The sequence below is a fragment of the Malaclemys terrapin genome, chromosome 11, assembly GCF_027887155.1.
Source record: "Malaclemys terrapin pileata isolate rMalTer1 chromosome 11, rMalTer1.hap1, whole genome shotgun sequence".
NCBI classification, from domain to species: Eukaryota; Metazoa; Chordata; order Testudines; family Emydidae; genus Malaclemys; species Malaclemys terrapin.
The window spans coordinates 59,448,861-59,473,571 of record NC_071515.1 but is presented as its reverse complement, the minus strand read 5'-3'; the positions used below and the strand labels follow the sequence as shown (position 1 = coordinate 59,473,571).

The window sequence follows — 24,711 nt, the reverse complement described above, 5'->3', positions numbered from 1 at the left end:
CCCTTTTAATATCCCTCAACATCTGAGAGATATTAGAGCTTTAACTTATCACTGGTCCAGGATTTAATATTTCTTCAATTTGCAGTTAATCTGAGGCAGAAGTTTCATATTCTGGGGGATATCATGGTTTGGGGTTCAATCCAATGGGGCTTGTGTCCCCTCTTGCCCTGTAACCTGAGTGGCTCACAATCCTTTGCTACTATAGCTCCCAGCCCAGAAGGCTCATATTCAACCAGCAGGTAGGTCACATCCAAGTGTCTGTGTGCTATACAGCCACCCCTAGCACTGACCCCAGCAGCCTATCTACCGCCCCACAGCCCCACCTTCCATCAGCCTTAATTACAACTAGCCAGGTGACCCCCAACACACTCCCAGACCTGAATTTTCCCAAAACCATGTGCTTGCAATGTCCAGCCTTTTCCTGGACGGTTCAGAGAAATAATAAGGTTTGCTTGTTATTTTAAAGAGACAAAAGCACATCAGAGCTTATTAACTTAACTTGGGTAAATACACTTTCTTTTCCTGAAAATAGAGCATTGAGTTGGTTTATAGTAAAAATAAAATACATTTTATTAACAGGACATAGATTAAATGATACAAAGTAAAGTGAATAAAATTGGAAAAGGTTACAAGTAAATCAAAGAGAAACATGCATCTAAACATCTAAAGCTTAATCTATCAAGGTACAGGCTTTGTTCAGGATGAATTATCACCCAGCTTCCTTCTTCCAAGCTATGGTGGACATTCCCTCAGTCAGGACCATCCACAGAAGTACAAGGCACAGGCTCCCCTTCTCTTTCTAGGTGAAAGATCTTTGCCAAAGCTGTTTTTTCTCCTATATTTATTTCCCAGTGATTCAACTCTTCCTTGGTTGAAGGACCTATCTTTCTCAGTTTGGGAGAGCTCTGGTCCCTTGTGTCTAGTGATAGATGCCAAATATGGCTTCTGTCATTGCTTATATCTTCCAAAGTTCTATTACCTTGTTTCAAAAGGCAGGATGACCTCATGCTGTTTTTCCCTTCCTGTGGGCTTCCTATCTCCCTATATGTAAATGAGGCTTCCATTGTTTTGATTCCACCATGCTTAATTTGCATAAGAAACAGGTAAATAGCTGTGAAATTCCCTTCAGCCTAGGAGAGACCTGTTTCTCCCTTTGTTTGGACACAGACTATGGAGACTAATATCAATATAATTCCTTATGTAGTGTTGATACATACATTTTACAATGATATTAATCACCAGGGTGTCACTCACTTTCATAAAACACCTCACTCAATAAACATTTATAACAGTGGTTCTCAAACTAGGGCTGCCGCTTGTTCGGGGAAAGCCTCTGGCAGGCCAGGCCAGTTTGTTTACCTGCCGCGTCTGCAGGTTCGACCAATCGCGGCTCCCACTGGCTGCGGTTCGCCACTCCAGGCCAATGGGGGCTGCAGGAAGGGCGGCCAGCATGTCCCTCGGCCCGCACTGCTTCCTGCAGCCCCCATTGGCCTGGAGTGGTGACCCATGGCCAGTAGGAGCTGCGATCGGCTGAACCTGCGGACCTGGCAGGCAAACAAACCAGCCCGGCCCACCAGGGGCTTTCCCTGAACAAGTGGTGGCTCTAGTTTGAGAACCAGTGGTTTATAATACGGTAATAGTGTATCCATCAGCTGCTTCAACTGCTTATGACTTGAGGTTCAGGCTCCCTTTGTATATAGTTCAGGTAAAGTTTCTCCTCCCTGTTGGGATGTAGATGCTAAGCTGTCTCATCCTCTGCTTATTAGCTTGATAGCTTTGTTTACCTAATATGTAAATCTACCTTCATTGTCCCTAGCTGAAGACTGGGCTGGCCAGAGAAGCAAACATATTTCTTTGTCTAGGACAGACCTGTTAACCAAATCCCCCTGACATGCCTGGTTTAAATACTTTTTAGTCATAATTGCAACATATATTCATAACTCTTAATACACATCATATACATCCATGACACAAGATTCTTAATGATCAATGAATTATTAGTTTTCCAATGACATATTACCTACCACCTTCTAGATACAGATTATAGCCGTAGTAAGGTGGGGTACACTGAATTGGTCAGGCCAGCTAAACTTATTACTTGATGCCAGTGAGCTGCTTGCCCTCTGGCACTGGGACGCTCTTAGGGTCACACAGGAAAATATTCAGAAACTCTTATTTTTGCAGATTGTTATGTAAACAAATGGGAGCTGTTTGAAAGCTGCTCAGAGGTTTGAAAAGTCCCCCTGGAGATTAGTGCAGGTGAGGTGGTGAAAAGTGCAAGATATAAATATGCTGTCATATGGTTCCATTATTTATCATATAGTTATAATCTCTACATATGTCGACCCAGATATTATTACAGACTTATTATTAGTGACTCCACAATTGTGTTGTGTTGAATTTTTCACATAAGCAGGATTAAAATCCCTTGGTTTAACATGTTAATGGCTGAATTTAGTGTTTAAATTTGGCACAATAACTCTTCTGAAGGCAAGCGAATTAACTGTGCCTTTTTTTAAAGAAATATATACAACAACTTTTGCAGAGGAAACAAAAATATTTTCTTTCTGAAGTGTTGCCCTCATGATATTATGCTAGTATACCTCCTTCTTGTTAAACAATGAGTCACACAAGCTCCAAACTTCATACACAAAGATATTTTCATAGCACCTCAGGTATACGATTTTTAAATTTTATATTTAAACACAAATCATTCTTCTCTTTATATGTCCTAAGCTAACTGATATCCACAAAGAATAGCTGATGTTACTTCAGAGTTGTGCTGTGGTTTGGTGAACTCTTTCAGGGGTGCATCACTTTCATTAGTATTAACATTTGGTTGTAAATAAAGCTGCAAAAATATAGTAAAATGGCAACTGGCTTACCTGACTGGCTGTGCAGTTTGACAAGCAGGTCTTGTTATCTGCAGCAAGGTAAAAATTAGTGGGGCAGGCACAAGTGTGTGTTTTGCCAGGAGCTAAGAGACACAAGTGACTGCAGCCACCATTATTTATCATACACAAATGTTTAGACACTGTGAATGAAAAAGAAAAAAATTATTAAAACCTACCAACCAACAGGCTGATTCGCAGGGGAACCCTCCCCCTAAAAATATAAAAACCAACAAAGGAAACATTTTTTTCCCTTTAGGGAAGCTTCTAGTAATATAAACCTGTTACCTCAGCATACTTTAAATCTCTTTTATGGTAAAAGGGAAAGTAAAATTCAATAGGTACAAATTACATTATTTTTATAATGTCGTAGTTTATAAAAAAACATTCTTAAAAACAAAAACAAACAAAAAATCACTTTTTTAGCCATCGGTCTTTCAAATTAAGGAGCACAAGCATTTTGTATGAGGCAAATTAATTCACTAATAAAAATGCAGATTTGAATGCTGAAATAATGAGAGAGAAAGAACTAATCTTTTACAATGGTGCTGCTAATTTGCTAATCTAGACCAGCTGCCAAATTTTATTTAACTAGAACTGTAATATACGGATGGTAGGAGATCAGAGACAGTTATAATACTGTCCTCCTTCTGTAGGTTTTTTGGCCCAACTAGTGTTTAAATATCTCTAGGGCTTGTTAGACACCAGTAATTCTTTAAAATATCAACTCTCCTGGTTTTGCAATAATAATAATAATATTGAAAGCTTTGCTAATACTTTATTTCTCCTTAGCTGGACTGATTTTATCATCTTTGTAACATAATATCATTTTAACAATTCAGTTGATCTAGTCAATATCAATAACTTGTTCTTCAATAATTTCAACTTGATATTTAGTTACTTAAGAAATCTACCAAAACCACTGTACAAATACTTATAATCATTGCATAAAAATGCCCGATCCTAAAACAAAAAAATAAAAAACAAACAAACAAAAAAATACTTAATTGAATTCAGAAATTAGATGTTTGTGAAATATGCTGATGTGCTGTCTGAAAAGCATGGATAGAATAATTACCATCAGGTTGTCTATAAGAATGATACACCTGGATATCTGTTATGGCATGCCATGAGTTAATCAGTGATATTCTGTCTGCTCCAGAGGTTTTGTGGGCACGGCTCAGTGACTTGGTTTTCCCATCTGTCCAGTAGATGTAGTCTTCAAACAATGTTAGTGCAATCACCCCTGGAATATCTTGATTAGGGACTGTAATAGGAGATGGTAAGATTAATGTTCAGTCTTGGAAGACTGCCAGTTAAAATATTCCATACTGTATGGGCTGACAGATACAACCACTACATAACTTCTTGTGAATAACTGCCTTGACAATCTGTCAAGCCTGCAGGGTACTTTACTACCAGTTAAAATAATGCAGGATTGGGTGCACCAGCTTTGCTTGCATATATTTAGTGAGCCCAACTACTGCAAAGAAAATGAACGAATTTCAGTTAACAAATATCTACGTCCAGATTCTAAACAAATGACATGTTAAATTTTAATAAATTAGTTAGCATATATACACCTCTACCCCGATATAACGCTGTCCCCGGGAGCCAAAAAATCTCACATAAGAACATAAGAACAGCTGTACTGGGTCAGACCAAAGGTCCATCTAGCCCAGTATCCTGTCTATTGACAGTGGCCAATGCTAGGTGCCCCAGAGGAAGTGGACCAACAGGCAATGATCAAGTGATCTCTCTCCTGCCATCCATCTCCATCCTTTGACAAACAGAGGCTAGGGACACCATTCCTTACCCATCTTGGCTAACAGCCATTAATGGACTTAACCACCAGGAATTTATCCAGTTCTCTTTTAAACGCTGTTATAGTCCTAGCCTTCACAACCTCCTCAGGTAAGGAGTTCCATAAGTTGACTGTGCGCTGGGTGAAGAAGAACTTTCTTATATTTGTTTTAAACCTGCTGCCTATTAATTTCATTTGGTGACCCCTAGTTCTTGTATTATGGGAATAAGTAAATAACTTTTCCTTATCCACTTTCTCCACCTCACTCATGATTTTATATACCTCTATCATATCCCCCCTTAGTCTCCTCTTTTCCAAGCTGAAGAGCCCTAGCCTCTTTAATCTCTCCTCATATGGGACCTGTTCCAAACCCCTAATCATTTTAGTTGCCCTTTTCTGAACCTTTTCTAGTGCCAGTATATCTTTTTTTAGATGAGGAGACCACATCTGTACGCAGTATTCGAGATGTGGGCGTACCATCGATTTATATAAGGGCAATAATATATTCTCAGTCTTATTTTCTATCCCCTTTTTAATGATCCCTAACATCCTGTTTGCTTTTTTGACCGCCTCTGCACACTGCGTGGACATCTTCAGAGACCTATCCACGATGACTCCAAGATCTTTTTCCTGACTTGTTGTAGCTAAATTAGCCCCCATCATATTGTATGTATAGTTGAGGTTATTTTTTCCAATGTGCATTACATTTATCCACATTAAATTTCATTTGCCATTTTGTTGCCCAATCACTTAGTTTTGTGAGATATTTTTGAAGTTCATCACAGTCTGCTTTGGTCTTAACTATCTTGAACAGTTTAGTATCATCTGCAAACTTTGCAACCTCGCTGTTTACCCCTTTCTCCAGATCATTTATAAATAAGTTGAATAGGATTGGTCCGAGGACTGACCCTTGGGGAACACCACTAGTTACCCCTCTCCGTTCTGAGAATTTACCATTAATTCCTTCCCTTTGTTCCAGGTCTTTTAACCAGTTCTCAATCCATGAAAGGACCTTCCCTTTTATCCCATGACAACTTACATTACTTAAGAGCCTTTGGTGAGGGACCTTGTCAAAGGCTTTCTGGAAACCTAAGTACACTATGTCCACTGGATCCCCCTTGTCCACGTTTGTTGACCCCTTCAGAGAACTCTAATAGATTAGTAAGACACGATTTCCCCTTACAGAAACCATGTTGACTACTGCTCAACAGTTTATGTTTTTCTATGTGTCTGACAATTTTATTCTTACCGTGCTATAGGTGAAACTCGCATTATATTGAACTTGCTTTGATCTGCTGGAGCGCGCACCCCTCTCCTCCCCCCCCAGCAGCACTGCTTTACCGTGTTATATCCAAATTAATTTTATATCCGGGTAGAGGTGTATTTAAGTTAATTTACTCTGCTAAAGGTCATTATTTTGATTTTTAAGGGAATACAACGTATTAAACCATAACCAGGATGCACCTTTAGATGTACTGTATTTTAACACCATTAAAAGCAATTGTAGTCACTTCATGATGGTAACATATTACAGCTCTCAAGATAAACTAAAAAGCAGCTTTTCTGCTAACAGAAATACAACAATGGTTAAAGGCTTACTGCTGCATATATTTACTTTTTAATACTATACAATACATATCACAGGTAAATACAGACAATAACTTCTATTCTAACTCCCAGAATAGAAATCCTAACTGGGTTAGGGATTCTCAGTTTTTCATTTGAAAAAATCTACATCATTCAGAGCAAATGAATTGTTAAAGTACATTATGCAGTGATATCACTGTTACACTGCAGAAATATATTTTTCTTATACTTTATAAGATTTAAGTATAAATTCAGTAGTATGTTACTCCATTGGTTCTCTCATTGAAACCACTGGAAGCATTTGTGGAGTAGCATACTATGAACACCCATAAGGACAGCAGAACGTGGCCCACATTGTTCTGAATGAGCTTAACAAATACTGAACAAGCATTGTTAACCTTCACTTTTGTAAAATTGAACAAACCTAGGATTGTCAGGTAAATAAGCATTTTCTTATAGGTTTACTTACTTGCCTACTTTAGCTAAAAATAAATTCAATCTGCTTAAAAAACCGTATGACAAAACATCCCGACCTTTGACGAAATAGTCTATTAATGATACCATGAGATTTAAGAACTTTTGGAAAAATTATAAAACATGTAATTATGATGGGGAGATGGCAGACAGATTTTGTTATGTTTGAGGTTCTTTTGAAAGGACAGTACTGAACGCATGAATCTGACCAACTATCCAACTATGAACTAGATGGTCAAAAAGGAAATTAGCAGTAGGAAGTGGATATTTTCAAGTTACTTAAAATCACGGTTGCACTGTAAAACCTGGAGACAGGTGATGTTTTTTTCTTAGGAATTGCATGCACCTGATATGCATAGTTGACAAGTTGGCCCAATTACAAGAAAACTGTAAAAAAAAAATAACATCAGCTATCACCCACAGGTATTCAGTTGATGAATAAACCTTGAAAAAAAATAGAAACATTGTGTGGGCTGAAGTTTAACAGTTGCTTATTATACATTTCAAAGTAAATTCCAAAGCTTTGAACATTGTCTAGAACTCCTCCAGTAAATTGTTTTGCATGTTAGCAGTGGTTCAGATGGAAATAAAACACACACACACACACACACACACACACTCACTCACACAGAGCACCTACACATTCCTACTGTATGATTTGTTTTTTTTAAACTTCTGAGAGTTTGAGGCAGAAGATTTATGTTATGGCACTTAGAATTGGTGTTAAAATGCAGGTTTGGGTGGTGGGGCATTTTCATCCAAACTCATCAGAACCCTTGTGCCACATATATAATAAAAGTTGGTATTCACTTTATATACTACAATTTAATATATTCATGAGCATAACATCAAATGCCTTGTACAAGCTTTGTTATGTCATTCATTCTGCAGTGAATAAGTATGTCTTCCAGTTGCTCATAACATTTTTTATGCTAAACCTAGTGTGTCTTGTTTGGCATATATAGCATGTAAAACATTATTCATAACTGTCAAGTCAACTGATGGATGCTTTTGTTTGGAATTAGCAGTCTTTCTACAAAATCCCACATAAATCTTTAAGGGTCATTTTTGATATTTAGAAATTGTATCTGACATGGCTTTCACTACTGTTTTCCCTTAGCAATGTTTGTTGTGGTACAATTTTAAAAAGCTGTAATTATCTTTTGAAAAGGAGATTCTTTCCTGCTTATCTGCTCTATGTCATCAACAAAGCAGCACTAAAATAGTGACTGTCTTTGCGTTACAGAAGGTAAATTAAATTAGAATTCTAACTTGGGGTATTTCACTTACGGCTATTAAAAGTATGAATTACCATTAATGTAAGATTTATTTCCCAAAAAGGAATTCATTTAAAATGAGGAAGTAACAATAATTTAGTTAAAATGGAAAATGTGTTACTGAGTCAGTTCTTTTCTGGGGATGACCTGTCTCCTAGTATGAGAATTTGAATTTGTGCCCCTCTTTTTGGAAACATCAGAGGACATTCAGACTTATCCATGGGGCTTCTTTCATGGCTTAACCAAGCTCTTTCCAAAGTACCTCCCAGTTACTAAACCTGAGATTTTCAAAGTCATACTTAGAAAGTTTGAACACCCAGTTCCCATTAATTTTAATGAGAATTAGAAGTTCAAATTCTTTATGTAACCTTGAAAATCTCAGCATAAATATTTATTAGTTGACTAAATATAAATATCTAACCTTACTTCACTACTTACTTCATTTACTACATGCATGGGCACTGAAGAAGTGATTGTAAAAATGCCCAAAGGACTTAGTTTGAATGGGAAGAATTAGGGGAGAGGTCAGTCTGGGAAGGAAATCATGATGTGACAAATGTTCTATTCTGGATTCTGACATCTTCCTGAGTCTGACACATCTTAATTATATCAAGAAATGTGAAAAATATTCAAAAGTGTCGGAGAAGGGTGAAAAAGAATGTTTCATCTTCGCTAAAGTTAGTATCTCAATCTATTTGGTCATCACTTCTTGGATTACCTTTCTGCCAAAGAATGTTTCTGTAGAGTATACGTCGGGCCTGTAGCTCTTTACAAAAATGTTGATTCATGACAAGATGACAATTTTCCATTTGTTTTGTGGTGGCTGATTCACTTTCTGCCCAGGATGCTACCACAGAATGTGTTGACTGAAATAAGTCTCTTAAACTGAATATCTTTCAGTGATATAGCATTCGATTCATTTTTTACATGGAGGATTTGAATGCCTTCAGGCCAAGATATTTAGGGTGGAAGGAAATAAATAAGGGTTTTCTTAACCATGCATACACTCCGTGCCTCCTCATGCTCTCATATGAGGGCATAAAAGACGGGGCAGCTGCGACCCTTCCTCAGCTCCTTTACAGTTCAAGGTCAATGCTGTTGAGGACTCAGAAAAGTGGGGACAGATCAATGAAACCACACAGAGCACAACATTTCAAAGAGTCACAGTGACTGTATGGTAGTTAATTGTTCTTTCTTCTTCAAGTATATATCAGGATGGATCCCATTATCAGGACTGGGAAGCAGTATCTTCCCTGAACAGCTGGAGTGAGGAATTTCAGCTGTATTTGTCAAACAGAGATTGAAGTACTATTGTCCCGAAATTGGCATCTGACCTAGTTGCCATGTCACATGCATAATGTTTAATTAAGTTAGTGGGTTGCTCCATGTAGCTGTCTTGCAATTCTTGGAAAGAGCCACATTTCTGAAGTAGGCAGATGATGCCACCTGTTCACTGGTGCAGTGTACCTTGACATTCAGAGGCAGAGGCTTGCCAGCCAGTTGATACCAGCTGGAAATCACATTGAAATTCTCTGTGATGAGTTAGCTTAGCTTTTCAGTGCACTGGATATGGCCACAATGAGGCCTGAAAGACTTGGTCCTGCTGAGGTAATAGAGCAAGGCTTTGTAGATGTCTGAAATATGCAGCTGCAGCTTCTTCTCTCCCAGCATCAAGTACAAGATTTGTGGAGCTATCATGATGATTGAAGCTTTGTCCAATTCGAACTTGGATATTTGGGGGACGGGGAGATCAGGAGAATTAGAGGGAAGGCATATAGCAGTCCATGAGACCATAGAAGGGGGAAGTCATCATCAGGGAGCCTGGGATCACGTCTCCACTGAAGCAGAACTTGGTATTATCTTCTGTAGTGAACAAGTCTGTGACAAGAGTTCCGCACTGATGGGTTCGGGAGGCTTTTCCACAGCTACTATTTGTGGTGGTTATCACACTTCAGGAAATCTGCTGGGTCATTGCCAACTCCTGGAAGGTGTAGAACCATGCTGATAACAACATAACTCGATGGGTTATTGGTAAAGAGAGGATGATTGAGCCACTCATTATTTTAGTGCATGGCTGTCACGTTGTTTGTCAGGATTTGTGTGTCATGCAGAGGGAGAGAGGGTAGCCAAAAACTAGTCACTCCTCTTTTGTGACACTGGGATATTATCCTATATACAGCCAGCGAATCCTTAGGTAATCCTTGAGGGCACTTTAAGCATCTGTGTGCTACTGGAATAACACATTTGACCTGTTTCTGGTACATGCTCTAACAGAGGTAGAATCTAAATGTCTCAGGTTGGGTGAACATTTAGTGTCCAGATATAATGTAACTGATTTTTTATTAAACAAAAATATTATCTGCCTGATTTGTAAAACGCATTACCATAACTATTAATGGGAGTGGAGAGACTAATTTCCAAATTACTATGCAGAATCCTGGAATATTGTTAAATTCCCCAAACAATGCGCTCTAGTCTTTACATATTCCTCTCCATTCAGGAAATTGTCATTCTGCACATACATATATGAGGGAGAGAGAAAGAGCACGTGAGAGGGGACCCCTATACTGTTATTGGTGTGAGTCACCACCTTAACAATGTTTCAGCATTGATTCTATATAATTGTGACAAAAGTGATACAAATGAAATTGTTACATTTATTTCAATAAAGTGACTGAAATGATATCAGTGTGTGTGTGGGGGGGGGATCAACAGTTATTATATCTGTATTTAGCAAGTGGTTTTGAGGTATACCTGAACTATCCTTGCCTGTCACAAGGACAAATATCATCTTTATGTGTAAAACAGAAACTGGACTCATTTTGTTTAGTCAGATCAGTAAACACCTGCCATGAATTTGATTTTCACTGGCCCCCTAAACTATGTGACTGATAGCCTTAACAAAAGATTTTTATTGTGTTTGGAGAATGAAGTAGATGTGAACACACAGTGATTTTTAGGAACATGAGGCATGATTCTTCTATCATTTACAACAGAATAAATCAGGAGTGTCTCCACTAACATTAATGGAGATACACTGATGTAAAACCAGGCTGTTTGGGAAAGGCAACAGAAAGAGAAACTGCTACTGTCTGGTTGAAACCTGTAGCTCTCTGGATAGTTGCTTCTGCTTGATTTCTGGAAGTGTATCTACTCCTATGACTTGTGAGCTTTGTTGCTGCTTTTAATATCCCCCCAAAAAACCACAAAACAAAAAACAAACAAACAAACAAACAAAAAAACCCTGTTGTAGGGTGTCAATATTGTACTTCTGAATAAAATAGGAATTTTTCTCTCAAGGTGATATTCATCCTTGTGCAGAGGGCAGATCAATGTTATGCACCACATACATTCTGAAAACTCAGCTTAGTGGGACTTTAGCACATTGGCCTCGACCTGCCCTTTTGCACATTTCACCTCCTTGAAAAACCTACTCCTGGAATCCATTCTCTCTTAACCACTCAAGACTGTGACTACACACTATTTAGACTATTTGCAGCAGAATACTACAAAATAACATCCTCAATATACACATATTAGGAAATGATTAAAAATGTTAAGTTAGTTGTCTTTCAGTCTAAATTTAGGGGTTGCTACAGTGTCATAATACACATTCAAAAATCTATCAAAAATTACAATTGATCATAGAGTGGATCAATGGATGGATTAAGAGCACATCCAAAAAATCTGTGTGTTCATGGGGAAAAAAATAAGATTCAAGAGTAGTAGAATATAATATAAAATCTCAATTTTCCCATTATCCCTGATTTACAGGGCAGTAAGTTAGTGTTCAGGATAAAATATTAATTACATTCCAGAGACTACATTTCAGAATTACAGCTGACTGACTGCAGCAACTACATTTTAATAATTTTAAGAGCACCACTACTATGGCCAAACCATGGGAACAGCCACGGGTACTAGGATGGTTCCACAATATTTCAGCTTCTTCATAGGCCACCGCAAGGAAGAATTTCTGGAAAAATGCGACACAACCAATTATATATGTGAGATACAATGATATTTTCCTCCAACAACCTAAACTTCCTCATGGATTTCCACCACAACTTCAACAACCACTGTCCATCCATCACACTCTCTCTAGAACACTCCCACACCAGCATCAACTTCCTGGATACCACAATCAGCCTCAACAATGGACCCTCACAGACAACTATATACAAGAAACCCACAAATCACCTCGCCTACCTTAACAGATCCAATAACCACCCCAAACACACCAAAAAATCTGTTATCTACTGCCAGACGCTCAGATACCATAGAATATGTTCCAAGGAGAAAGTCCAGGATACACACCTTAATATACTTAAAACTGTCTTCACCAAACAAGGACACTTCACCAGAGAAGTAGATTGCATCATGGCCACCCAAATACCCCAAGAGAACATGCTTCAATATGGAACCAAAAAACCCCAACCTACGACTACACACCCCTTGTTATCACCTACCACTCTAATGGAACCCATACAGGGTAACATTAAACAATTACAACCCACACTCAACGGGGACCACATCCTGAAAAAATAATTAGCTGAACCTTCTCTTCTGTCCTTCAAATAACTCCCCAAACTCCCCAAGCTCATTTTCAGAAGAAAGGTCACCACACATGAGGACAAACCAACTTAAAACAGCACCAGACCTTTCCGTAACAATAGATTCAAAACCTGCAGACATATATTCACTGCTACAATGATCAATACCCCCACAACACACCTTTCAAGATACACGAGTCCTACACATGCCTATCACAACATGTGGGATACCTCATCCAATGCACTACTGTTCGAATAACAACTATATGGGTGAAACCAGACAACCACTATGCTCTCAAATGAACTCTCTCTCTCACACACACACACACACACACACACACACAAAACCACCATATGGCTGAACATTTTTCACAAAATGATCATTCCATATCTGACCTCTAAGTCCTAATCCTGAAAGGAAACCTACATAACACCTTCAAAAGATGAGCCTGAAAACTTAAATTTATAACTTTGCTAGACATGAAAAATCATGGACTGAATAAAGACAATGGATTCATGGCTCATTACAATAATCTGAAACTCACTAACCCTCCTTTGTCCTATGCCTACAGAGATGTTAACTGCCCACTTCACCTTAAATGGTCTCTTGCAACATGTGTTAACACCTTATGCTTAACAGTCTGTTCCACCTTGAATTTAGCTGTGACACTCTGAGTACCTTTCCCAGTCCTGAAGAACTCTCTCTCTCTTTCACCAGCAAAAGTTGGTCCAGTAAAAGATATTACTGCATGCACCTTGTCTTTTTGAAGCATCTAAAATACTTTAAAAAATATTTTAAACTGAATTGTGTGCTTCTGAAGGGCAAGGAATTGAGAGCTCTAAAAGCTGAAGTCCTCTAAGTATCCTCAATACCAATCCAAGACAAATGAGAACAGTGCAAGCTTCACCATTCTTACTTATCAATGTGCATAAACCTAATCAGAAGTATCACAGGACACATAACTTGCACTAACCGGTGATTTTGTCATCAGTCATAGCTCAATGTTCAAGAGCTAAAAGGGCAAGGAGACTCTCAATACTTTAAGTAGGCTGTTGTACATCCAGGTTAGAAAGGAAAGCGCGTTTACAAGTGAGAAGCATGGGCAAGCTTGTATTGCCACTGCCTACGCTGTCTATGATATATGGATACCTAGAGAACTTCAGTCTCCAGAACTAAATTCAAGCGCATTAAATTAGAATGGATGCACCACTCAACTGACTGTGATGTAAAATGCAGACTCTTAAGTGCAATATTGTTGCTGAAGTAACTGAAGATCCTGACGGAAAATCTCTTCTGCCCAACAGGTGCACATGTGATTAGACATTCCTGACAACCAGTTTTTTTAAGTGGAGTCTCTGGCTGTTGGAAACTCCATTATACATGACCTGGGACTCCCACTGTCATCTAAATGTATGGAGAAGTTTTTTTTTCCACAATTTATAACACATCAGTGAATGAACTAAGGAAGACCTCTCAGCCTTAAGTGTTGCAGATGGGCTCTTCCCTGATTGATAAGATCCATTCCCGAGTTTAGCCAGACAATTCTTTTTATGTCAACCACTGGCTTTTATGGTACTATCCATTGTTTGAATGCAACATCAAGAAAGCTCTTATTGGCCAGGGTAGAACAAGAAAGACCAGAGGATGTTTTTCCAATGGGATCATACTCCACAACTATGCTGAATTAGCAGATTTGAAGTGCAACTTCTATTTGCTACACAGACATGAGTGATGACAAAATATCTAAAGCAGTGATACGCAGGCTGAGGCTCACAAGCCGTAAGTGGCTCTTGTCTCCTGAGGATCTTTGCAGCACATGAAATTAAAGCATTGTGTGATTTAATTATAAGCCAATTAGGATGCTTTTACTATGTTATTAACCAATTGTAATTGATAAAATAATAATCCTTGGACAGTCATTTTGCTGTAAGAATAATTATAATAATAAATTTATATATAATATATATAATGTTCTTACAGCAAAATGACTGACCAAGTATATCTATCTATCAATATATATATATATATCTATATACTAAATATTTCCCAGTCAGACTATTTAAATATGAATATATAATACTATAGTAAATGAAACAACGCATTTACCCTACAGTGGCTCTTTTGTGTAATGCTGATCACTAATTTGGCTCCTGAACCACTGAGTTCTGAGTATCACTGATCTAAAGCATTAGAGAAGACAATATTATGGACCATTAATGGGCTCTGGAAATTTTGACCATAAAGCAACTATATACTTGTAATGGACTTGTGCAGTATACTGTATTCATTGCCCTTCCGTGGATTCTTGATCTTTTTCCTGGATTTGTGTAGCCTGGAAGGCTATAGACATTTTTTGCTGCTTAGACTATAACAGGATTTAAAAAAGAACTAGATAAATTCATGAAGGATAGGTCCATCAATGGCTATTAGTCAGGATGGGCAGGGATGGTGTCCCTACCCTCTGTTTGCCAGAAACTGGGAATAGGAGACAGGGGATGGATCTCTTGATGATTACCTGTTCTGTTCATTCCCTCTGGGGCACCTGGCATTGGCCACTGTCTGAAGACAGAATTCTGGGCTAGATGGACCTTTGGTCTGACACATTATGGCCATTCTTATGTTATTGACTTCAGAGAAAATGATATTATAATCAAATCAACTAACAACTGACCATATCAACTGTTAAGCAAATCTAAAGACATATATCTAAACAAAAGCTGTTCTAATATGAATGCACAATTTAATATAAATATTTGTCTAATGACACAAAGGTAAGGCATGAGTGAAGCTGTAGCTATCAGACATTTCAGAAATGGTAGTTAATTTCAATTTATTTTACTGGTTGAGAAACATTTCTGTGGTAGCTAAATTGTATTTTGCTTCTTTTCATTAACTTTTATTATGTTGTAAACAACAGAACATCAGCACTGTTTTCATATAATAGCCTATAAAACCTACAGTTCGCATGGGATGTGAATGACAAAAAATGAAGAAAAAGAATCATAATGCAATACTGAAATCTAGTCTTTTTGATGTAGCCTTTTTGCTTTCTTTTTCCTCTCCAGCATTCTGTAAGCTTCCCAAGACCTCAATCAGTGACAGCTATTGATTTATCTGCATACACCGATACAAAAAAAGTCTTTTCTTTCTTATGTTTTCCCCTTACAGTGAAACATACTTCCTCTTTCTAGCTAACATTTATTTCAAGACATTTGATAAAGATGCCCAATTACCCATCCATTAGCAAGAGATTAACATCTTCCTTAAATATAAAACTACATTTAAATAACATGAAGCATCATATCTAGACCAGCAAATGCAGGGATAGGAATTAAACATTAATTAGTTTTGGCCAAAATGGAAAAAAAAATCAAAAAAAATGAAATGTTTCATTTTGACATTTATTTTAAAACACACACAAAAAAAGGGTACACAAAAACCCCAAAGCTAAACAAAACAAAAACAAAACAAAAAGTCATTTCAACAAACAAACTATTTTTCAGATTTTCCAGTTTGGTGGCTGAAGCAAAAAAGAAAAAGAAATCTATTATCTCTGGCTCCAGTAATTAATCCATAGACAAATTGAAATGACAGACAATTTCTCTTTCAGAGATGTTATGGTCTGCCATTCCATAACAATTTTATTTACTACATTTAATTTCTTGGTTATTAAAATATTAGCATCTGAATACTACAAATAACCTATTACTTAGGGATGAATAACCTTCTGTTCCTACAGGAACTCATACAAACCACACTATTTCTCTCAAATGAACGGACCCCAATTGTTTACTACTGGTTTAGCTTAAGGGCTGTTATGGTCAGAAAAGTGATGATGTATTACTCAACTGTGCACACCGTTCACTGTCTTACTCAACTAATATGCTCCTTTTGAGGATTCAGAGTTCAACTTGGTCGTTTGCCTCCTTTTTACATCAATGTTCACAACTCATATACTCAGGAGAAAGTGAGTTAAATTCTATTACTGCTCCTGCACCATCAACAGCATTATCATCTCTGTTCCATCAGCAGAATCTTTATTATTAGTGAACTCAGATTGATAAAGAACCTAGTTTGATTTTCAGATCTTAGTTATTTTTATTTGTAAAGTGAACATAGTCGATGTAAGAGGCAATGAACACTGAATCCCACAATACCATTTTAGTCACTTTTTAGAGTATAGCTGTATTTAAGGTCTGGTCTACACTAGAAAATTAGGTTTAACTACATCACTCGGTATGAAAAATCCACACCCCTGAGCAGCATAAGTCCTTGTGTAGACAGAGCTAGGTTGGTGGTAGAATTCTTCCATCAAGCTAGCTATTGCCTCTTGGGGAGGTGCATTACCAGTGCTGTCTGGGGAATCCCTCCCATCAAAGTAGGTAATGTCTACACTGATGTCCTACAGCAATGCGGCTGTGCTGCTGTAGCGTTTTAAGGGTAGACAAGTCCAGAGAGACTTTAACTCAGATTCTTGTGACCCAATTCCGCACCACAAACTCCACTTCTATCTCTGATTGAGTGGCTTCCAGCTTCCCTCTCTGCCAGCTATGGCCATGCAATTCTCCCTTTCTTATAAGCCACCCTTATCTCCTTACAGACCTACACAACCATCTCTGCTTCTCTGTTGGGTCCTGAAACTATAGTTAAACAATACATTCTCATACAATGTGAGAAGAAATATGCTCTGGACTGCAATGTGCACCAGATTACACAAGAAAGCGGAAATATTGGATGAAAGCTAGATGCTGCAAGGGGAATGGCACTTGAGGAAAAGCAAAAGAAAGAAAGAAAGAAAGAAAGAATGAAAGAAAGAAAGAAAGGTGTGGGCAGAGTGGAGCATGCAGTAAGAAGGGCTGAACAAACTAGGAGGGAAAGCAAAGGGTGGCTAAATGACTGAACAGAAAGAGAGATCAAACCATAGCTGGCAGACTGGGAGGAGAGAAAGGAAGTAGGTTTGCATGAATCTACACTGAAGAGGGAGGAATGATTACACAGGCCTGGATAGGAGGACTCTTGTGTTTGTTCAGAAGTTGGGTCAAAATATGAATACACATTTAAAGCTTTGGATTCTTTTCTGAACTGTACAGATCACAGAACCTGATGAACTTCACTCACAAATGTGTATCAATTTTTATCTACATGTTAAATTTACATATTGTAATCCATACATGCAGTGTATATGCCTACTTAAAACTATTATGAAAAATTAATGGTAAGGTGAAGTAGGTTTCCCCTCACCTCCTTTCTATTAATAACCCCATCTTTCCAATATTTATTCTTTAGCTACATATTATGTAATATAAATTTGCAAACTTTTCATCGCTTGCTATTTGGGGATTTATATAAGTGCAAAAGCTATCTAAAACCATATAACATTTTGGTGTCTATTTTACATAATTTAATAACATTAAATATCATGGAATTTAAACAGAATTGTTTAAAATAAAACAAAACACATGCTTAGGCATGATCTTGTAAAAAAGTTCCACCTATTTCTGTTCTGAAGGCTGAGGCATAATTCCATATAGTGGGAAATGTGAAAATCCCTTAACTACAGCAGTGTTAGTGACAGCTGATACCGTAAAATATGTGCCTCTTGGGTAGCTATTAAGATTTAGGTTGTGTCAATAAAGTATAGCCCAGCGTAAGTGGCAACATGGTGCTGACTAACCCAGGGACCAAGAGTACCCACTGTATACATGAAGTGCATTTTTTTTATTATCTCTCTTATGGGATGCAGCCTCCTTTCCCACGTACATTGGTCCTATACAATGAGCTGGTACTAGACACTTCTAAGCCCCTGATGAAATAGAGAGACAGATAAAGTCTGATCCTAATTAATTACTGTCTGGAATTTAAATATTGAGAAATGGCTGTTAAAAGAATTAGTAGAATTTTAAATCAATAATATGTCCACCAATGGCTTGAGAGTAGTTTCTGCTAAACAGCAGTATTTTGGTGTATAAGGTTAATGTGAAATTTATGGTTTTATTACATAAAGCAAGTTTAAACTGATGACAGAAAGTTTGAGAATTCAGTTTGTTATATGGCATATTCCTTTCTGCAACACTAACACTGACTTTCTCTGCAATTCTTGTACTACAAGAGACATTTAATAACAAATCCTTTTGATGATTCATCTTCCAAAATGATAATTTCAAACCTCAATATTGTCATATATAATTTCATTTAAAGTAACTAAATGTAAATTGTTTTTATAGATATTTTCATTCACTTATGTTAATGAACCAAGTGTATGGCTGTAAAGTATACTGGGGAAAGGCTAGATTGTAATAATAAAAAGAAAAAAAAAACTTATTGATGTAGTCCAACTACATTTTATTTATAAGAGTGTTGTAGAACGTTTTATTGTTGATTTTGTAAGGTTAGAGACTTTCAATGATAAATATTTTATAGATTAATCTATATTACTTTTACTAAATTTAAAATCTTATCTTAAAAATAAAAAACCCAAATCCTGCTTAATGAGCATAACAAATTGTTTAATCCCAGTAACTGAAACCTTGATTCCTAAATAAGTATGTGTATATATGGGAATTTCTTGTTTCGCTTTAGAATTATTAAAAAAATTATGCATGAAAACGGTACAAAAGAATGCTATCTTTAATGGACTGAAGATAGTTCATATCATTTTTTTTAAAGTAATTTTTAAGGCCATATTCAAGTACTGTGCCAGTGAAGAACAAAATAGCCTGAATCAGCAGAAACCAATTGGAATATAATGGTGAATCTGGCCCTTAATTAGTTAGCATACAGCTATGTAACTTTTAAGAGTGACTAGTGTTGGTCATGTAATGTACCAGTTTGAACATTTGACACATTTATATAGCCTTGACAGTAACTCAATTAAAGTAATAAGATTGCAGCATGCAAATTAGCTTGGGAGGAGGAGTAATTGTTGGTTGAGTATTCTGAAGCCACAATAGCCCCATTAAGCGTGACCTAAACTATTAACCTAGGCATCTGATCATAACGGATATGATACCCAATAACAATTTAGTATAATTCCTACATAACTTTAAAAAAGAGTCTATGCAGCAGATTTCAACTAGTTTTAACTGTATGGAAAATATGTGAGTGAGTATATATAAAATTAAAGAAACTATGCTAAAATAACATTAAGGTTTCAAAGTCAAGCACTCATAAGTTAGGAAATGCTAGAACATATAACTTTATCCAGACCCTGTTTGTGTATGCATTATGATAGATTCTATAGTTACATGATCCCATGCTATATCTATATATCTATATCTATCCATATGGTATTTAGGTTCTATATTACTAAAACCTTTCTAACTATAAGGGAGGTTGTGGAATCCCCATCATTGGAGGTTTTAAAATACAGATTAGACAAATAACTGTCAGGGCTGGTCTAGGTATCTCTAATCCTACCTCTGTGTTGGGGGTTGGAGGGTGGACTAGATGACATCCTGAAGTAATTTCCAGATCTACATTTCTTTCTTTCTACTTTTTCCATAGGAACCTGCCTTATTGAGTAAATGGGTTATTCAGTATTTCTTTTCACTCTCCTTATTCAATATGTGGTCTCTCCTCTGGCATTATTTAACACACATCATCCAAACCTTGCACTAAAAAAGAATAAATTAATGATAGGCCTTTGGCACTGTTCAAATCCCTACTCTCCTCAGGTATAGGAAGGACTTAAATTGGAGGTCTCCCACATCCCAAGTGAGTACTGTTATGAGGGAAGTTGTTTCTCTCTCGCCTGTTCTGTATGAATTCGCATGAGGGGCCCAATCCAGTAAGCATGCTCAGACTATTCCTATCAGGTCATGCCCCACATGCAACTTGTCTTCACCTGGTTTGTGAATCACTCTGGGACTTAGGGGGGGAGATGAGTGGGGAGGGAGGCAGCAGTGTGCAAGCACAGATGTAGAAACACAGGTACCTTTTACTGCAAAACCAGAGGCACTGAATGAGTTTAGGCACCTACAGGCTTCAGTCCAAGCTTTGTGCATTGCAGTGGTCCCAAAACTGGGAATTAAGCTCCTAAAACTGGGACTTGGGCACCTAATTCCTTTTGTGCATTCATTTCCGATTGCTTAATAAACATTAATGAAGTTATCTTCACAACACCCTTGAGACATTACAAGGTCCTCATTTTACAAGTGGGGAACTAAACACAGAAAGTTAAGGCCAAAACTGTCAAAAGTGTCCACTGGATTTTGGCACACAACTTGAAACATTTAACTGGGCTTTTTATAGCACTTTATATATTCAAAGCTCAGTTACTACTGACTTCAGCTGTAGTTGTGAGTGCTCAGCACTTCTTCCAATCTGGCACCAGGTGTCTCATGTTAGATAGCCAGAAAATGAGAAACATGCAGTTATTGGCCACCTGTGAACATTTTAGTGTAAGTGACTTGTCTAGCATCAAAGGAACTCCATGGCAGAGGCAATGATCCAGTTATACATGGTGGCATTCAACTTACTTAACAAACAGACCACTCTTTCTTTTCCTGTAATCTACTGCCTCATTCACTACACTCCTGCAACAAACAGGGTAGAGGTTCCTATAGACAACAGTCTTATTCATTATACAACCTTGATTCACTTCTAGAGTATAGTATATCTTGTGCCCTGTATGAAGCAGGCAGGTTCTTGCTGAAAAGAATAGTTCACAATTCTGTAATTAAAGGCTATCCTAACACATATGTACCAAGGGGTGGAAATAAGGTTGTTGGGACAACCTTAATTCTAACATTTCCTAACTTTGGAATGCTTGACTTTGTTCTTTTAATGTAGTTTGTGTGTGATGTTTAAAAAAGAAAAATTTTAAAGAAAACAAAATCCTTCATAAGGCATCATACTGACACCAACATAGGTTACTAGTAGGGTTTAAGTCCCAGAACTGACCTCCACCACTAGAATTAATGGAGCAACTGATAGCAATAGCAAGTTATTATCCTCTGTGTGGACAAGATACTAGTGAGGGAGAAGAGACATATACTTTGTCAATTGGTTTTTGCTATTTGCTGACAGCCAAGGAACATAGGTACTCAGAACTCCTGGATTCAAGTCCAGGATCTGTAGATAAGCATGCCCCAGGATCCTTCTGTCCTTGTTCCCCAAGCTATTCTCTCTCTCTCTTCTATCTTGCCTCATTCCCCAGCTCCTGTCCCCTCCTCTCTCCTATCCAACCCTGCTCCTGTCTTCCTCAACCACCCTCACCCAGCTTCTATCCAGCCATTACCCTGACTTCTATCTCCCTCTCCTTCTGTGTATGTAACTGCTCAGCCCCCTTTGCTCTTATCTATTCCCACCCTGGTTCCTATCCCCATCTCTTCCCCCCTCCCCGTTGGGCAACTTCATCTATATGCCACTTTACCAGCTGTCCCTATAATAATTGGTTGATTGATCTAGATAGCTCTTACACGCAGAGAGAGACAGACACAATATGTTATGGAGGAATTTGTTACAATTTTGTAACTATGGTTGTGCCCGGGTTGCCATTATAAACCCTATTTTCATACTTCCCTAACTTTTCCCATAAAGTAAGATTTTCATCTGCAAATGCTTGTGCTTAAGTTTAGCAGGGACAAGAGGACCAGAATTTGAACTCTGATAGATGTAAAAGTCACCAGTGAAATTCAATGGATTGCTGGCATTATACTGATGTAAAACTGAGGTAATAAAAACAAACCCAGAATATTTCTTCCTGTAATTACAAGCTTCTATAATTAGCAGTTTTGAAATTACAGGAACTAAACTATGAACACCTTTTAAATTTAATATTTCATCCCCTGCTCAGAAATAAGAGAGTTTTAGGCCTAAAGATTCGGAAGACCTGTTTGACATAGCTAGGTGGCCAAGGGAACGGGAACCCAAATGATTACTTTGCTAAATTCCTAAATATTTAAAGCTGGTATAAATAAACTGTCTTAGTGCTTAGCCAGATTAATGCTCTAATGAATGCTCAATGATTTAATATGCATAAAACTTGGGAGTGCTACAGCTTTACATTTGCTACACTCTAATATAGCTTATATAATCAACCATTAAACTTTAAGTAGCTGTGTAAAGTTAGTATTGCCTCCATTGACATGAAGTTCTCCTAAGCTCTCCAAGATCCCTAGCGTACGTGGAGTGTCAAAATTCTCACTACAACTTCTCTCCTACCAACCATAATGTACACAAGAGGGGGCAGTCACTGATATTTCTCACCTGCAAAGATCAGGAACTCTGCAGGAGAGGAAAGCAGCAGACATTCCCCTCTCCTAGACAGTTTCTAAGATCTGCAAGAGAGATGACAGTGTTTTACCTGTTGGAAAGTTGTTACAACCCATGGCTAGAAGTTTAAAAGAAGAGTAAACTGGGCTTAAAGACCAAGCTCACAAGATTCAAATTCTGTCAGTCAAAAGCAGCCAGGGATGGATTAAAGTAAGCCAGAGCTCTAAGAATATCACACCACAGGGTATGCCTGTGGCCCTGAGCCCACACCATGGTGATGCTGAGGGAACCCTCCCACCCCAGAGGGGAAGAGGCAGCAGCAGTATGGAGCACTCTTCCTCTTGGGAGTAGCAAGGGTGTAAAGAAAAGGTCTTTCTTCTTTCACTGGCAATGTGGGGTGACAGCGAAGGTCCACGCAGTATTGCACTGACTGGGTCTGCTGCACACTATATCTTCTGCTAAGGTGGTGCTGGTAGGGCCCCATGCAACAACAAGTTTTGAAATTAACACTAAAAGGCATGGGTGAGTTCACACCTGTTGTTTCAGGCTGTCTGCAGACTCAGGCAATTATTACTACATTGTATATGATAGTACACATTTAGAAGCTTTTATTCATAACCATGAGGCCTAAAATCTCACATTTTTTTTCTTTTTAAATGAAAGCTTAGATTCTAGTGGAATCTAGTCATTCTAGGAGCTGGGGCCCTAGTCACAGACCTACAGTGCCTTTTCCTTAATCCAGCCCTGAGCACTAGAGAGGCTGCCTTCCCTACATCCCATGGCACAGTTCTATATTTGGATTGCCATCAGAAAGAGAGGAAATGAATAGGAATGGCTGAAGAAGTGATAATGTGGGAGAATTGTTGTGAAAACCCATGGGTCGGCCACGAGAAAAGCTGCTGAAAGACTGTGTGCTATGGTGATAAAACAGTTCCAAAGTTTACTTAGAAGGAACAGGCTGGGTGCCAAAGCAGTTTCGGTTCCTTCTCTGACCTCTGTGGGCACCATTTAATCCACTAGCTAGATCCCAGACTAGAGGATTCCTTCTCTGTGTGAGAGAACCCTCCCACCCCCGCAAAAAAGACCCCACTTTTCTATCTTGTCTCATGAAAGTGGAATTAGAAAACACACATTAATATTTACTGAATTAAAGTTTTCTACTAATTTCCAATTTTAAAATTCAATTAACTATTTTCTAATTTTTAAATTAAGTTGCTAAAGGAAAATAATAAAAGAACAAATTCACCAACTCTTTGGGTATCCAATGAAAAATAAACAAATCAGGGATTTACAAAACCTCACTACCCCTTGAATTATAAAATCATAATTTGTTTAGCAGAAATTCAGTTTTGAGTTCTTAGATCTTTACACAGAAAAGTATAAATCACAGTTAACTGTTCAGTGTTATAAGAGTATAGTCCACCAAAAGCCATACCCCCCATTAGTTTCAGAAAACTTTCTTATATGCATTTTCCAACATCCTCAAGAGATGTGGAAGGTACTCAAGAAAGGGGAATCTTTCCCAGAGACTTGAGTTCTGCAGGAAAAGCTCAGTGAGAATGGTGAGAGTAAAATAATTTTGCAGATAGCACTTTAGGGATATTCCTCTCTCTCTCTTTTCTGCAGATCTCCTATGATCCACAGATAGGGAACTCAACTCATGTGGACCTTAGAACATGAATATGAGTGAGTGTTCACTAGGGTTCATAATCTCCCAAGAAACCTTAGGTAGCTCTCTCACTTGATCCTTTCCAACCCCTCTGTAGGTATTAGGAATTCTGGATTCTCAGACAAACTCTATGATGCTTGTAGGATAACACCAATACCCCCAAATCTATGCATGTGCTTTGGAGGCCAACTTACTCCCTTCCACAAGCTTGGGGAGGCTTTATCTTCAACACACCAAAGC

General features: G+C 37.9%; 1 protein-coding gene across 1 annotated transcript in view; it reads right to left on the bottom strand.

The window, feature by feature from the left end:
* The window catches only part of LRP1B (LDL receptor related protein 1B), a 1,255,163-nt gene that overhangs the window by 180,748 nt on the left and 1,049,704 nt on the right, over nt 1–24,711 (bottom strand). The window contains exons 61-62 of the mRNA XM_054044441.1: nt 3,970–4,158; nt 2,886–3,034 (exon numbers count right to left, since the gene is read on the bottom strand). Of these exons, the coding sequence (XP_053900416.1) occupies nt 2,886–3,034; nt 3,970–4,158 (338 nt within the window). The remainder of the gene's footprint in view (nt 1–2,885; nt 3,035–3,969; nt 4,159–24,711) is intronic.